The sequence below is a fragment of the Bufo bufo genome, chromosome 1, assembly GCF_905171765.1.
Source record: "Bufo bufo chromosome 1, aBufBuf1.1, whole genome shotgun sequence".
NCBI classification, from domain to species: domain Eukaryota; kingdom Metazoa; phylum Chordata; class Amphibia; order Anura; family Bufonidae; genus Bufo; species Bufo bufo.
In genome coordinates, this window is record NC_053389.1 from 590,790,476 (window position 1) to 590,804,604 (window position 14,129).

The window sequence follows — 14,129 nt, forward strand, 5'->3', positions numbered from 1 at the left end:
AGAGAGAAGATATTGATTACACACAGTCCTGATCAAAAGTTTAAGACCACTTGAAAAATGGCAAAAAATCATATTTAACATGGCTGGATCTTTACAAGGTTCCAAGTAGAGCTTCAACATGCAACAAGAAGAAATGGGAGTGAGACAAAACATTTTTTAGGCATTCAATTTAATGAAAACAACAAATAAACTGAAACAGGCTGTTTTTCAGCTGATCAAAAGTTTAGGACCACACCTCCAAAAAAAAAAAAAAAATCCAACTTCCAAACATGAAGTAATGAGTATCTCCGCCGTTATTGTTTATCACTTCAAAAATTCGTTTCGGCATGCTTGATGCAAGCGTTTCCATGAGGTGAGTGGGAACATTTCTCTAAGTGGTGAAGACAGCCACACGAAGGCCATCTACTGTCTGGAACTGTTGTCCATTTTTGTAAACTTCCCTTGCCATCCATCCCCAAAGATTCTCAATTGGATTTAGATCAGGGGAACACGCAGGATGGGCCAAAAAAAGAGTGCGGGCATTGTGTACTGTAGCGTTGTCCTGTTGAAAAACCCAGTCGTTACCACACAGACGAGGGCCTTCAGTCATGAGGAATGCTCTCTGCAACATCTGGACATAGCCAGCGGCCGTTTGACGCCCCTGCTCTTCCTGAAGCTCCATTGTTCCACTAAAGGAAAAAGCACCCCAGACCATTATGGCGCCCCCTCCACTGTGGCGCGTAGAAAACATCTCAGGTGGGATCTGCTGGTCATGCCAGTAACGTTGGAAACCATCAGGACCATCAACGTTAAATTTTTTCTAATCAGAGAATAAAACTTTCTTCCACCTTTGAATGTCCCATGTTTGGTGCTCTCTTGCAAAGTCCAAACGAGCAGTTCTGTTGCGTTCAAGGAGACGAGGTCTTTGAAGAAGTTTTTTTGTTTTTGAAGCCCTTCAGTCTCAGATGCCATCTGATGGTTATGGGGCTGCAGTCAGCACCAGTAAGGGCCTTCATTTGGGTCGAGGATTGTCCAGTGTCTTGACGGACAGCCAATTGGATCCTCCGGCTCAGTGCGGATGAAATTTTTTTGGGTCTTACACTTGAATTTTTTGTTCCATAACCCTCAGGATCATTTAAGAAATTCCAAATGACTGTCTTACTGCGTCCCACCTCAGCAGCGATGGCGCGCTGTGAGAGACCCTGCTTATGCAGTTCTACAACCCGACCACGTTCAAAAAGGGAGAGTTTTTTTTGCCTTTGCCATCACAACGTGTGACTACCTGACAGAAAATGACAATGAATCCACATCTTTGCACAGATTTGGCCTTTTAAAGGCATGTGGTCCTAAAATTTGGATCAGCTGAAAAACTGCCTGTTTCAGTTTATTCGTCGTTTTCATTAAATTGAATGCTCAAAAAATGTTTTGTCTCACTCCCATTTCTTCTTGTTGCATGTTGAAGCTCTACTTGGAACCTTGTTAAGATCCAACAATGTAAAATATGATTTTTCGCCATTTTTCAAGTGGTCTTAAACTTTTGATCAGGACTGTATTAGTACTAAGCTGCCACATAATACATTCTAAGGCTTCATGCACATGACAGTTGTTTTTCTCTGCCTCCGTTCCGTTTTTTTTGCAGATAGGATGGGGACCCATTCATTTCAATGGGTCAGCAAAAAAAATGCCGTTTCTGTTCCGCATCCGTTGTCTGTGTTTCCCTTCAGCAAAAAAAATAGTGCATGTCCTACTTTTTTCACATTTGCGGACAAGAATAGGCATTTATTACAAGGGATCTGTGGAAAAAAACGTATCCTCCCAAAAAAACTGATGCCGCATACTTTTTTTGCGGACGCACAATTTGCGTGTGCATGAGGCCTAAAGCTGCAAATTACATTTTACAAGCACTATAAATCTTTAAAATGGTTTTCAAAGACTTTAATACTGATGACATATCCTCAGGATAGGTCATCAGTATCTGATTGGTGGGGGTCTGACACCGCTGGGACCCCACCGATCAGCTGTTTGAGAAGGCTGCAGCACTCCTAGCCTTCTCTCAGCTCACCAACCCTAGCGCCGTACATTGTATAGCAGCTGTGCTTGGTATTACAGCTCAGCTCCATTAACTTCAATGGGCCTGAACTGTGCCTAGGCCATGTGATCAATGAACATGTCATCACTTGGCCTAGGTCATCAATATTAAAGTCTCGGAAAACCCTTTTTTCTAGAATTGTAAAAAATGTACCTAAAATGTGGCAACTTATCTTATTCAGAAGCATGTACAACCAATATGAAAAAGATGAAGTGAGCCTAAACAAATATTAACTACTTGTGGTTCACCAGCCAACTTAAAACATTGAGCGGCTCTGCATAGGTTTCTGAACGTCTGCAGCTGCAGAAGCGGAAAGCCAGTTGTCAGCGACAGCTGGATTCCCCGGAGAGAAAGCAGAGATGGTGTATTATCGTCCATGCCTTCCTAACGGCTGTAGACATGTAACTCAATAAGTACCACATATAGTAGTTCAGACAGTGGCCTTCCTCTCCTGGATCCAGAAATCACAAGATCGTTTGGTGATCCGGGAACTACAGGAACGGAACTTCTTAGCAGATCCAGATCAAATATGCTGCAAGGCCCCAGAGGAGGTTTCTCCAGCAACTGGGGCTAATATGTTAGCCTCAATTACAGGGAAAATCATCAATAAAAAAAAATAAACATTAAAATGCCAAAAGGTCTTGTATGACATTATGAAGGGGCACAATTTGTAAAATAAAAAAAATATTTAAAAATAAATAAATAAAAAAACACCAATACTAGCCCATGCCACATATTGCTGCTCTGGTACTTGCAATCCATATATCTCTTATATAAAAGCAGCCACAACTGAAAGAGGTCACAATGTAAAGAACTATTTTTATAGCTCCACTTTGTGCGATAAAAAATAAATAAATATAGACCCACAATTTTTTTTTTAATTTTCCAGATAAAGAAATAAAAAATAAAATGCTAAACAATGACCAAAATAAATCATATCATTGAAAAAAGGACACATAACCAAACAAAATACAGTTCTTGCTTTCAAACCTGCATGTCACCAGGAAATTCACTAGTGAACTACACACAGTGGGGGAGATTTATCAAACTGGTGTAAAGGAAAACTGGCTTAGTTGCCCATAACAACCAAGGACCAATCGGATTGGTTGCTATGAGCAACTACCCCAGTTTTCCTTTACACCGGTTTTAATAAATCCCCCAATGTGTTGTGGGCGGCAGGCCAAAGCCACTTTGTGCACCTTTGCTCCTCCCTTGTTTGACGGGGCCAGATTTCTGTATGGTCATCTCATCTAGCACTGGCAATCAAGGACAAGGAGGGGATGGCAGAGAAAGCAGGAAGAGCAATGGTGCACCGAGTGGCTTGGTCCCTCCCTTGGTGCGCTTAACCGCTCAATTGCATATGGATTAAAAGCACTTTTTTTTTCCCACAATGAAGAAATGAATTGCTAAGTGAAAGTTATCATTGCATTCAGCTGAGCTAGACCTACAAGGGAAGAGTGAATTTCCTGGTGACACACTCCCTTTAAGAGGGAAAAATGGCTGTACTTCAGCAAGAAAATCTGAACAAGAGACTATGGATGGAGTAGGTAGTATAAAATGTGTATGAATTCTAGTTTACTTCTTAATGAGCGATTCTTGTTCAAGCAATTCCCTAATGTATTAGTGCAACGTGCCAAGTGAAAATGGAGCACATATACAACTCTACAATCATTCCTTACCTCTGAAGGGTAGATCGTGCAGAATTGACACATTCTCCTCCTCCTATAGTGTCAATTAATTGAATTGGACTTAAAGGGACATTGTATGGACTTCCTTTTCCATTAGTCCGGTCAGTCATAAGCTCGGCATCCACTTCTGACATGACAGAATTGCTCTCTATATAAAAGTAAAAATAAAAACTTGTAACGCTTAAATAAAAAAAAAAATTAAAAAAATTATCTCAACAAACCAAGTCCACCAGATCACCGAATTGGATCTCATTCTTAATTTTTTAAGACAAGCTGCCACAGGTCCCACGTTACAGCATACGTTATTTCTTGCTGCCCTTTGTGGCAGAGGTTTACATGTGCTAGCAGGAGATGGAACTAGCAGCTTGGGCATATTATTGCCAGGGCAACCATATGACGCCAGTCCCACATAGCAGGTTTGAATGCTCTAATGGCATGATTTTAAATAAATTTTTTAATATTTCTGACATTTCAGAATTTTGGATAGGTGAGGTCTGGGTCCTGAGACACACGCCAGTCACTTAATGAAGCCTAGAAGCACTCAACTAAATACTGTTCCCCTTTGACTGTGATTGGCTACACTTAGCTTGCATTCCAACATGTGGCATTACATAGTACGATTCATCCTGCAAGCACCCCTTCTAAAAATGACTTTTGCTTCACTTCCCAAATAAATTGTACAACTTAAAGAGGACCTGTCACCGCTCCTGACATGTCTGTTTTAATAGCTTCATGTATTCCCCATGTAATAACAATTCTGGAGCATCTATTCTTGGGGCTCTATGTTGTGCCATTCCTTTATTATTTCTACTAGAAGTTATGAATGAATTGCTAGCAGTCTGCAGTAAGGGCACAGAGGGGTGGTAACAAATTGGGGGTGTGTGCCTGTATAGTCTGACTCTATCCAATCAGTGCTGCCAATGTCAGACTGTGCAGGTACACCCCCCCAACCGGTTACCACCCCTCTGTACACTTACAGCAGACTGCTGTAAATGTATTCATAACTTCTAGTAGAAATAATAAAGGAATGGCACAACATAGAGCCATAAGAATAGATGCTCCAGAATTAATATTACATGGGGAATGCAAGTAGCTATTAAAAACAGGCATGTCAGGAGTGGTGAAAGGTCCTCTATAATCTAGCTTCACACTAGCGTTCCGGCAAAGGAACAGCCTGCTGGAGTTCATTGTATCCAGCCTAGCCAGAAAGGGCCGGAGCACTGTCAGACTCCATGCTAAAACTACGCCATACCCCATTATAGTCAATGGACTCTGGGCATTGCAGGCAGTATACAGCTTTGCTGGATATGATTAACTCTGTCAGGTGTTCCTCTAATGCTAATGTGAAACTAGCCTTAAAGGGCTTTTCCACCTTTTTGATAGTGATAACCTATCCTCTGGATAGGTCTATATAGAGATCAGGGGAAACAGACATTTTTTAAATATTTTTCTGCAAGAAATTAGTTTAAAAAAAAAACACCAAGGAAGCGGAGAATACAAAGGGAGGGGACAATGGTTTGCGAGTCTATTCTTGACATCTGTCAGCATGTTATTAAGAGAATCAGGTGACTGATATTCAATACTTAAACCGCTGAAATATTCATTACCTTCCAGTCTCAGCAGCTCCTCGCTGGTAATGTCACCCGCCTCGCTCTCATCCGATACAGATGCCACTTGAAGTACCTGACCAGGATAGAATAGAGTCATTCTCTCATCCTCATACAACATAAGAATTCTAAAAACCAATATGGACTAGACACCCCGTTTTACTTTGTTCTTTTAGCCTTTCAATATATTGAGGTCTACTAAAGATTTAATGTAAACCAACCAACCCCGCCTAACAATCTGAAAATACATCACATAAACAATGGCCCTGATTTATCATGTCTGAACTCCAGAATTCTAGCTTTAAAAAGTCGCAAAAGTGGGCTGTTGTGACTTTTGGACTCACTTGTGCAAAAAATTTTGTGACTTTGCATTTTTCACACCACTCACTCCCGTTTTGAAATATGGATGTGAAAGTGGTTGTGGTTAGATATGTTCATGAGTTTCACTCCAGATTTATCACTGATCTATATTTTTTTTAAAGTGGCGCTCTCACTCCAGTAGAAGGGTAGAGTAGGAAAACAGGAGTAGAATTTCTATCTAAAAGTTTTAGGTTTAAGCATGAGACAAATTTATCAAACATGCGACTTTTGATAAATGTGAGAGTAACTAAAACTAACTTCCAATATCTCTCTTTAATGATAATTTTCCACAATGTATCAACTACAGCCCTCAGTTTGAGAGGCATATCATGATTCCTTGCATGTAGTTATTTCGAAACATTAAAAAAAATGTCAATGTCAATTTATTGTATAGCATAGATTTATGCATGCTATGTCCTTGTCCTGGTCGATACATAACTGAAACTAAAACTAAGTCTCACCCTACAAAACAAACCACATAATATATTCCTGTCCTAATGTTACCCAAAAGCCATAGCAAAACACATGTAGAACCTGAACACTACAAACTGTGCACTCACCAGTTGTGCAAAGGTAGTAACTTTAATCCGTTTGAAAAGTTCATCTTTTTTATACCTGTAATCTGAGGATCAAAAAATACTCATTTATTAAAATTTTGTAGTTAAAATGAACAACTATAAAAATGAACTGGTACTGAGCATCTGTGGCAGCCTGAACTAAAATAAATGACTGTGGATTGAAGACCGTAACAAAAACAGCATGAGTAATAAAAAAAAACGCCTCACTACATTTAGGCTAAGGGTACTTTCACACTAGCGTTATTCTTTTCCGGCATAGAGTTCCGTCAAAAGGGCTCTATGCCGGAAAAGAACTGATCAGGCATATCCCAATGCATTCTGAATGGATAGAAATCAGTTCAGTTTGCATCAGTATGCCTCCGTTCAGTCACTGTCAGGCGTTTTGGCCGGACATAATACCGCAGCATGCTGCGGTATTATGTCCGTCCAAAATGCCTGAACAGCCGCCGGAATGCCGGATACGGCATTAATTCCCATTGACTTGCATTAGTGCCGGATCCGGCATTGCAAAACAACTGAAGGACGGATCCGTCCTTCCAGTCTGCGCATGCGCAGACCGGGAAAACTGTGAAAAAGACTGCAAGGCGGATCAGTCCATCTGCATGACAAGCGGAGAGACGGATCCGTTCTTGCAATGCATTGGTAGACGGATCCGCACCCGGATCCGTCTACAAATGCTGTCAGTTGCGACACTGATTGGCGGATCCGGCAGGCAGCTCCGACGACGGAACTGCCTGCCGGATCACACTAACGCTAGTGTGAAAGTACCCTAAGGCTACACAGGTTTTGTTTTTTTTACCGTAATTTTTCCAGTTTTACCTATTGAGCTACAGCTGTTGTCCAAATGAACACTATAGGGCAGATCTACTAATCCTATAGATGGCGTAAGCTTAGACAGTTCTAGACAGAACTACAGTTCCCACCATGGCCTGCTGTGGGCTGATAGCTGTAGGCTGTCTGGGCATGCTGGGAGTTGTAGTTTTGCAACAGCTGGAGAGCCGCAGGTTGGCCATCCCTGGGCTAGAATATACCTACACCAGATTTATCAGATGGCTGGATGATAAATCTAGTGCAGAGAGAGACACTTTTCTCTGACTATTTATTGGTTGGTTTACTTTTCCACAGAACTTTATACCAGAATTGTGACACAATTTATGATAATGTCTAGGTGCACTCATTAGTAAATGTGGGCCAGTGAATGGCATGTGGGCTGCAGCTGTCACTTAAAGGGCGTTGTATGGCCTAGGAGCAGACCAACTCAGTCCTGGGAACCTATGCCCAAATAAAAAAATAAAAAAAATAAAAATAAAAAACCTTCACTTGTCCGCAGTTCTGCATGTCCCACACCATGGCCCTGTTCCCAGCCAGAATGGAAGTGGCTTGGTCCCATTATCATTGAGGCCAGTGACGTGGTAGAACGATACATTCATTCCAGTGACGTGCTGTTCCAGCTAGTGTGACTGCTGAGGCCAGTGACTGGCCACAGCAGTCACAGGATCAAGCCACTTCTTGTACAGCGGTGGCTCAGAGGCCGGGATCAGGGCTGCGGCACAAAAATGGCGATTTTGAGGACAGAGGTGAGTTTTTTTCATTTGGGCACAAGTTCCGAAGGATTGGTTTGGTCAGCTCCTAGGCTGGTTTCACACGAGTGAGTGTCACGCTCCAGACTCGCAGAGTGAGTATAAGACAGCTCCCGTCCTGAACTTCTAGCACTGCCGGGGTCGCATAGCATTATATTGATTTATGATGCTATGTAACCTGTAGAGGTCTGGAATGTATTGTATAACACATTGACACAATACATTTATTTATGTACAGTGAGAATTTGAACACCCCACTTAGAAAATCATGAAGGGGTCTGAAATTCACATTGTAGGTGCATTCCCACTCAGACAGAATTTTTCAAAAATAATTCAGGAAATCACATTGTATGATTTTTAAAGAATTTGTCTTGCACTGCTGAACATAAGTATTTGAACACCTGAGAAAATCTGTGTTAATATTTGGTACAGAAGCCTTTGTTTGCAATTACAAAAGGTCAAACGTTTCCTGTAGTTCTTGAACAGGTTTGCACACATTGCAGCAGAGATTTTGTCCCACTCCTCCACACAGATCTCCTCTAGATCTGTCAGGTTTTGGGGCTGTCGCTGAGCAACAAGGAGTTTCAGCTCCCTCCAAAGATGTTCTATTGGATTTAGGTCTGGAGACTGGCTAGGCCACTCCAGAACCTTGATATGCTTCTTACGGAGCCACTCCTCGGTTATCCTGGCTGCTGTGCTACGGTTCGTTGTCATGTTGGAAGACCCAGCCACGAACCATCTTCAATGCCCTGACTGAGGGAAGGAGGTTGGTGCTCAAAATCTCACAATAAATGGCCCCATTCATCCTCTCCTTAATACAGTGCAGTCGTCCTGTCCCCTTCGCAGAAAAGCACCCCCAAAGCATGATGTTACCACCCCCATGCGTCACAGAAGGGATGGTGTTCTTGGGATGCAACTTATCCTTTTTCCTCCAAACACGACGAGTAAAGTTTAGACCAAAAAGTTCTACTTTGGTCTCATCTGACCACATGCCTTTCTCCCATGCCTCCTCTGGATCATCCAGATGGTCATTGGCAAACTTCAGACGGGCCTGGACATGTGATGACTTGAGCAGAAGAACCTTCCGTGCAATGCATGAAACCATGACGGCGTAGTGTTCTACCGACAGTGACCTTTGAAACTATGGTCCCGGCTCTCTTCATGTCATTGACGAGCTCCTCTCTTGTAGTTCTGGGCTGATTCCTCACCTTTCTTATTGTCAGTGATACCCCACGAGGCGAGATCTTGCATGGAGCCCCAGTCTGAAGGAGACTGACAGTCATCTTTAGCCTCTTCCATTTTCTAACAATTGCTCCAACAGTTGATCTATTTTCACCAAGCTGCTTGGCAATTGCCCCATAGCCCTTTCCAGCCTTGTGGAGGTCCAAAATTTTGTCTCTGGTGTCTTTTGACAGCTCTTTGGTCTTGCCCATGGTAGTAGTTGGAGTCTGACTGACTGTGGGGTGGACAGGTGTCTTTAAAGAGCTCAGACAGGTGCTACTAAGTTAGATTAATGAGTGGAGTAGAGGTGGACGTTTTAAAAGGCACAGTAAGGCCTCTTTCACACGAGCGTGTCCGGATAAGGTCCGGATGTGTTGCGGCAAACCCGCGCGAGTAGGTACGCAATTGCAGTTGCAGTCAGTTTTGACTGCGATTGCGTTCCGTTGTTCAGTTTTTATTGCGCGGGTGCAATGCGTTTTGCACGCGCGTGATAAAAAACTGAATGTGGTACCCAGACCCGAACTTCTTCACTGAAGTTCAGGTTTGGGTTCAAGGTTGTGTAGATTGTAAAATTATAGCATCTGTGATGGTGATGGATCATGTGATGGACCATGTGATGAGCGTAGTGACGTCATCAAAGGTCCTATTCCTCACAGATGAAGACAGAAGAGATGCCGGCTGCGCGAACAAGTGGATTAAGGCGAGGTAAATTTTTATTTTTATTAACCGCTCCAGCCCTATTTTACTTAGAATTCTGTATTCAGAATGCTATTATTTTCCCTTATAACCATGTTATAAGGGAAAATAATAATGATCGGGTCCCAATCATCTCCTAGCACTTGCTTGCGATTTTCACGCAGCCCCATTAACTTCTATGGGGCCTGCGTTGCGTGAAAATCACCGCTCATGTGCACAGCCGCATAGAAATGAATGGGTCCGGATTCAGTGCGGGTGCAATGCGTTCAACTCACGCATTGCACCCGCGGGGAAAACTCGCCCGTGTGAAAGGGGCCTAACAGGTCTTTGAGAGACAGAATTCTTGCTGTTTCTCAGGTGTTCAAATACTTATGTTCAGCAGTACAAGACCAATCAATTATTTAAAAAAAATCATTCAATGTGATTTCCTGAATTTATTTTATTTATTCTGTCTCTCAGAGTGGGAATGCACCTACAATGTGAATTTCAGACCCCTCCATGATTTCTAAGTGGGAGAACTTGCAAAATTGCAGGGTGTTCAAATACTTCTGTTCCTCACTGTATGTACTGTCATACCGGGAAGGCGGACAATCACTGAATAGGACTGCCCACTGGACTCCTAAGCACAGAAAGCAGGGATTTAAGTATGAATAAATAATAACAGCAAATAAAGTAAACAAGTATACAAGATATCCTGAATGTTTCCCTATATATACATACATATTTCTGCTTAGCATTTCTCGCTGGCTGGGACATGGTCTGCTGTGATTAGACAGCTCACAGCCAGGGAGAAGGAGACATCACCTGAGAAAAGCTGCCTCCCTGTACTGATGCTATTGATTAGCATACAGCAGGGATGGCCAACCTGAGGCTCTACAGCTGTTGCAAAACTACAACTCCCTGCATGCCCACACTGCCTACAGCTATCAGTCTACAGCAAGGCATAGTTTTACAACAGCTGGAGAGCCGCAGGTTGGCCATCCCTGGCATACAGGGTGTCAAAACAGAATGGGGACACAGTGCCGCAAAGGAGGAGGGGATCAGAAAAAAAAAAAACAACGATATTACATCTAGTAAACATGCCCTACGGTGCTAGGTATTGATATTGTAATGTCAGAACCCGTGAAAGGTCCTCGTTAAGATGATGTATTGTAAATTAAAGGGGATGTCCTAAGGATAGGCCATCACTAGCTGATTGGCAGGGGTTCGACACCCCGCGCCTCTGCAGATCAGCTGTTCTGTGTGTGGGTGCAGCACTGCAGTGACCAGCGCTGTCAACTACAATGCCGACGGTGCTCTGTAGTTTTGGCACTGACTTCCAAAGATGGAGCTACACAGAACAGCTGATAAGCAGGGTGTCAAACCCATGCCGATCATCTTGTGATGGCCTATCCTGTAGATAGGCCGTCACATATATAGAGCAAGAGCCAAGCAAAATCAAGAATAAAAAAAATTTAAAAAATTAAAAATGATAGTGCAGAGTGCCAGCAGATCTGGATTCTGACAAAATCACCTGTTAGATATAAAAGAAATTCCATGGCGCCTCCATTCACTATATAAAGGACACCATTTCTTTCACCATATGGAGGTGCCATGGAATGAATATAAATATATATATATATATATATATATATATATATATATAGAATAAAAAAAATAAAAAAATAAAAATCGGACTGCACTCCAAAAAGATCTTCAATAAGACAATGTGTTTTATTCACCCATGAAGTGGCAAAGAGCGACATTTCGGCTCATACATGCCTTTCTCAAGCATTGGTGCAAAATGAACAGCATGCATATAAAGGTGTATCAATCAAGGTAATCAGTACAAAAACATAAATTGATAATTACAAAAATTCAAGTGCAAAATATATCAAAATACATAAGAGAAGTCAATAATCATCCGCAAAGGATAAAGTGACAAGTGCATATAATGAATCAAATACATGATGTAATAAAAAACATACAATATCCTCAAATAAACATGATTGGATCCAACTGTATCGCATTCATCTATAATCAGTGCATATACTTTAATTAATGTGATCATAGGAGGGAGGAGAAGACTAGTTAGTACATGGAAGATCGATATGGCCCACATATACCATCGCACCATTCTGCGCGTCTGTAGGTTACCTCTGCGCATGTTCCGGCTGCATTACGTCATCAGTATCGGGCCGAGCGGAGACGCACGCTCGCCGCAGGGTCGCATGTTAAAGACCCAAGCGCGAACGCATTAATCACAAGCCGTGCCCATAAACTGACGGCTGAAAAATGCGGCGCATGCGCAACAACATCACCTGTGCAACTGCCGCCATGTTCAAAGAGGGAACCCCGCCAAATCTCTTTTTATAATTAATCATTGTAGCTAAACACTGTCACTATTCCTATAGGATCAGTCACTGTGAGACTGCCAAATCAAAGGGGTGGGGGGGGGGGGAGGAGACTGCCAAATCAAACAAACTTGGCATCATATTCAGTAGAAGAGAACCTGCCATCTATGTAATTTCAGAGGTAGACATAGCACGGACAGCAGCTAGACAGGCTGAGAGTGACTGATTGGTTGTCACAGGTATCTGGAGCCATGCTGACTGCAGAGCCTCACACAGCTGCTGGAGGGTGTGTGGGGAGGATCCATGACAATCGTGGTGGTCCCACAGATGCTCAGTTGGGGTTAAGTCTGGGGAATTGGGGGTTCCCATCCACCACAGGGAAGACAATCCGCAAGTATGGGTGTTTATGATCTGCAAGGATGGATTCATACCCAAATCGGTTAAGAGTGTCTTCCACATGGATGAGTGGGCCAGAGAATGTCATGAAAACATTTCCCAGACCATAATGCTGCCACCACCAGCTTGTGTTCTTCCAGCAATGGTTGACGGTGTTTGTTCTCGGATGTTTCTCGCCTTAGGCACTAATGTCCATGCGTTCGATGATGTGGTTTTGATCCTTGTCGCACTTTGTTAATGTGGTTTGCAGTAGGGTTCCCACCCATATGTAATACACAAAATAAACTCCAGCTCCAAAAGTAATGCAATTGTAGTTTATTTGATAATTGCTGCGGCTGCAATAGTGGCCTTTCGGCCGTGTGGCCTACTTCAGACTAAAGCCACTTGCAGAAGAAAGTACAAGCGCTGTGGGAGAACAGCAGATCACACTGCATGGTAGGTAAAGTGCTCTTGTTCTCCCACAGCCTTTTCCTTTCTTCTGCAAGTGGCTTTAGTCTGAAGTAGGCCACACGGCCGAAAGGCTACTATTGCAGCCGCAGCAATTATCAAATAAACTACAATTGCATTACTTTTGGAGCTGGAGTTTATTTTATGCATTCGTTTGATGAAGCAGAAAATGTAACTCATCGGAGAAAAAAACAAACAAAAAAAAAAAAAAAAACGACAACCCTTTGTCAATCAGTGGAGGTCCAATTCCGATACTGCCGCGAAAATTAAAGCTTTTTCTGCTGATGCAACTTTGTTAGTGGAGGTTCAGTGACCATCGTCTTCTTCAGAGCCCCATATGTAGTAGGGTTCACTGAACTGTTTTAGACTGGTAGCCCCCTGGTTCATTCTGGTGGTGAGCTGCTCCTCTGTAGTGTGTCAGTCCACCCTCATACACCTTCATAGCCAATGTTCATCTCTCACATCAATGGCCCATGGTGCTCCGTGGTTTCCACAACGCTTATTCACAATGCTGCCATTTGTCCACTCACAATACACTTTCACCACTGCAGCACGTGAGCAGTTCACAAACTGCACAGTTTCAGAAATACTGCCACTCTTGGCCCGAAAGACAATCACCCTTTTCGCACCTCTGATAAATCGCCCCTTTTACCCATGACCGTAACAAGCGATATGTGTGCAGACAGATCATCAACACTTTATATACCCACCAACCCACACCTTCTATATAGCCACCAACCCAGCTCGCCACACCTTCTATAGCCACCAACCCAGCCCGCCACACCTACTATGGCCACCAACCCAGCTCGCCACACCTTCTATAGCCACCAACCCAGCTCGCCACATGTGACTTCCTTCATTAGCGAAGTGCTACCGACGTCAAAAGAAGGATGTGGTCATATGAATGTGAATAATGGGATTTTGGATGTAGAATTCAACATCTACAACCAAAATGTTTAGTCTGTTTCCCCATTAAACAGCACAATGAGCCAATAAACTGGACGTATACACAGACACCTGATGAGTAACGTACCAGCTACATAGCTCTTCCATTTTGTGAGACGCTAGCTTCTCTATGGCCAGCCTTGAGACAAATCTACACACAGACATAACATACTAGGTAACCCGCATAGTAATGGTACAGAAGGCTTGTTA

At 42.8% G+C, this 14,129-nt stretch overlaps 1 protein-coding gene across 1 annotated transcript in view; it reads right to left on the reverse strand.

Annotated features, from left to right (window-relative positions):
• Positions 1-14,129, reverse strand: part of CEP41 (centrosomal protein 41) — a 56,348-nt gene that overhangs the window by 18,880 nt on the left and 23,339 nt on the right. The window contains exons 4-6 of the mRNA XM_040413428.1: positions 6,284-6,345; positions 5,364-5,439; positions 3,748-3,904 (exon numbers count right to left, since the gene is read on the reverse strand). Of these exons, the coding sequence (XP_040269362.1) occupies positions 3,748-3,904; positions 5,364-5,439; positions 6,284-6,345 (295 nt within the window). The remainder of the gene's footprint in view (positions 1-3,747; positions 3,905-5,363; positions 5,440-6,283; positions 6,346-14,129) is intronic.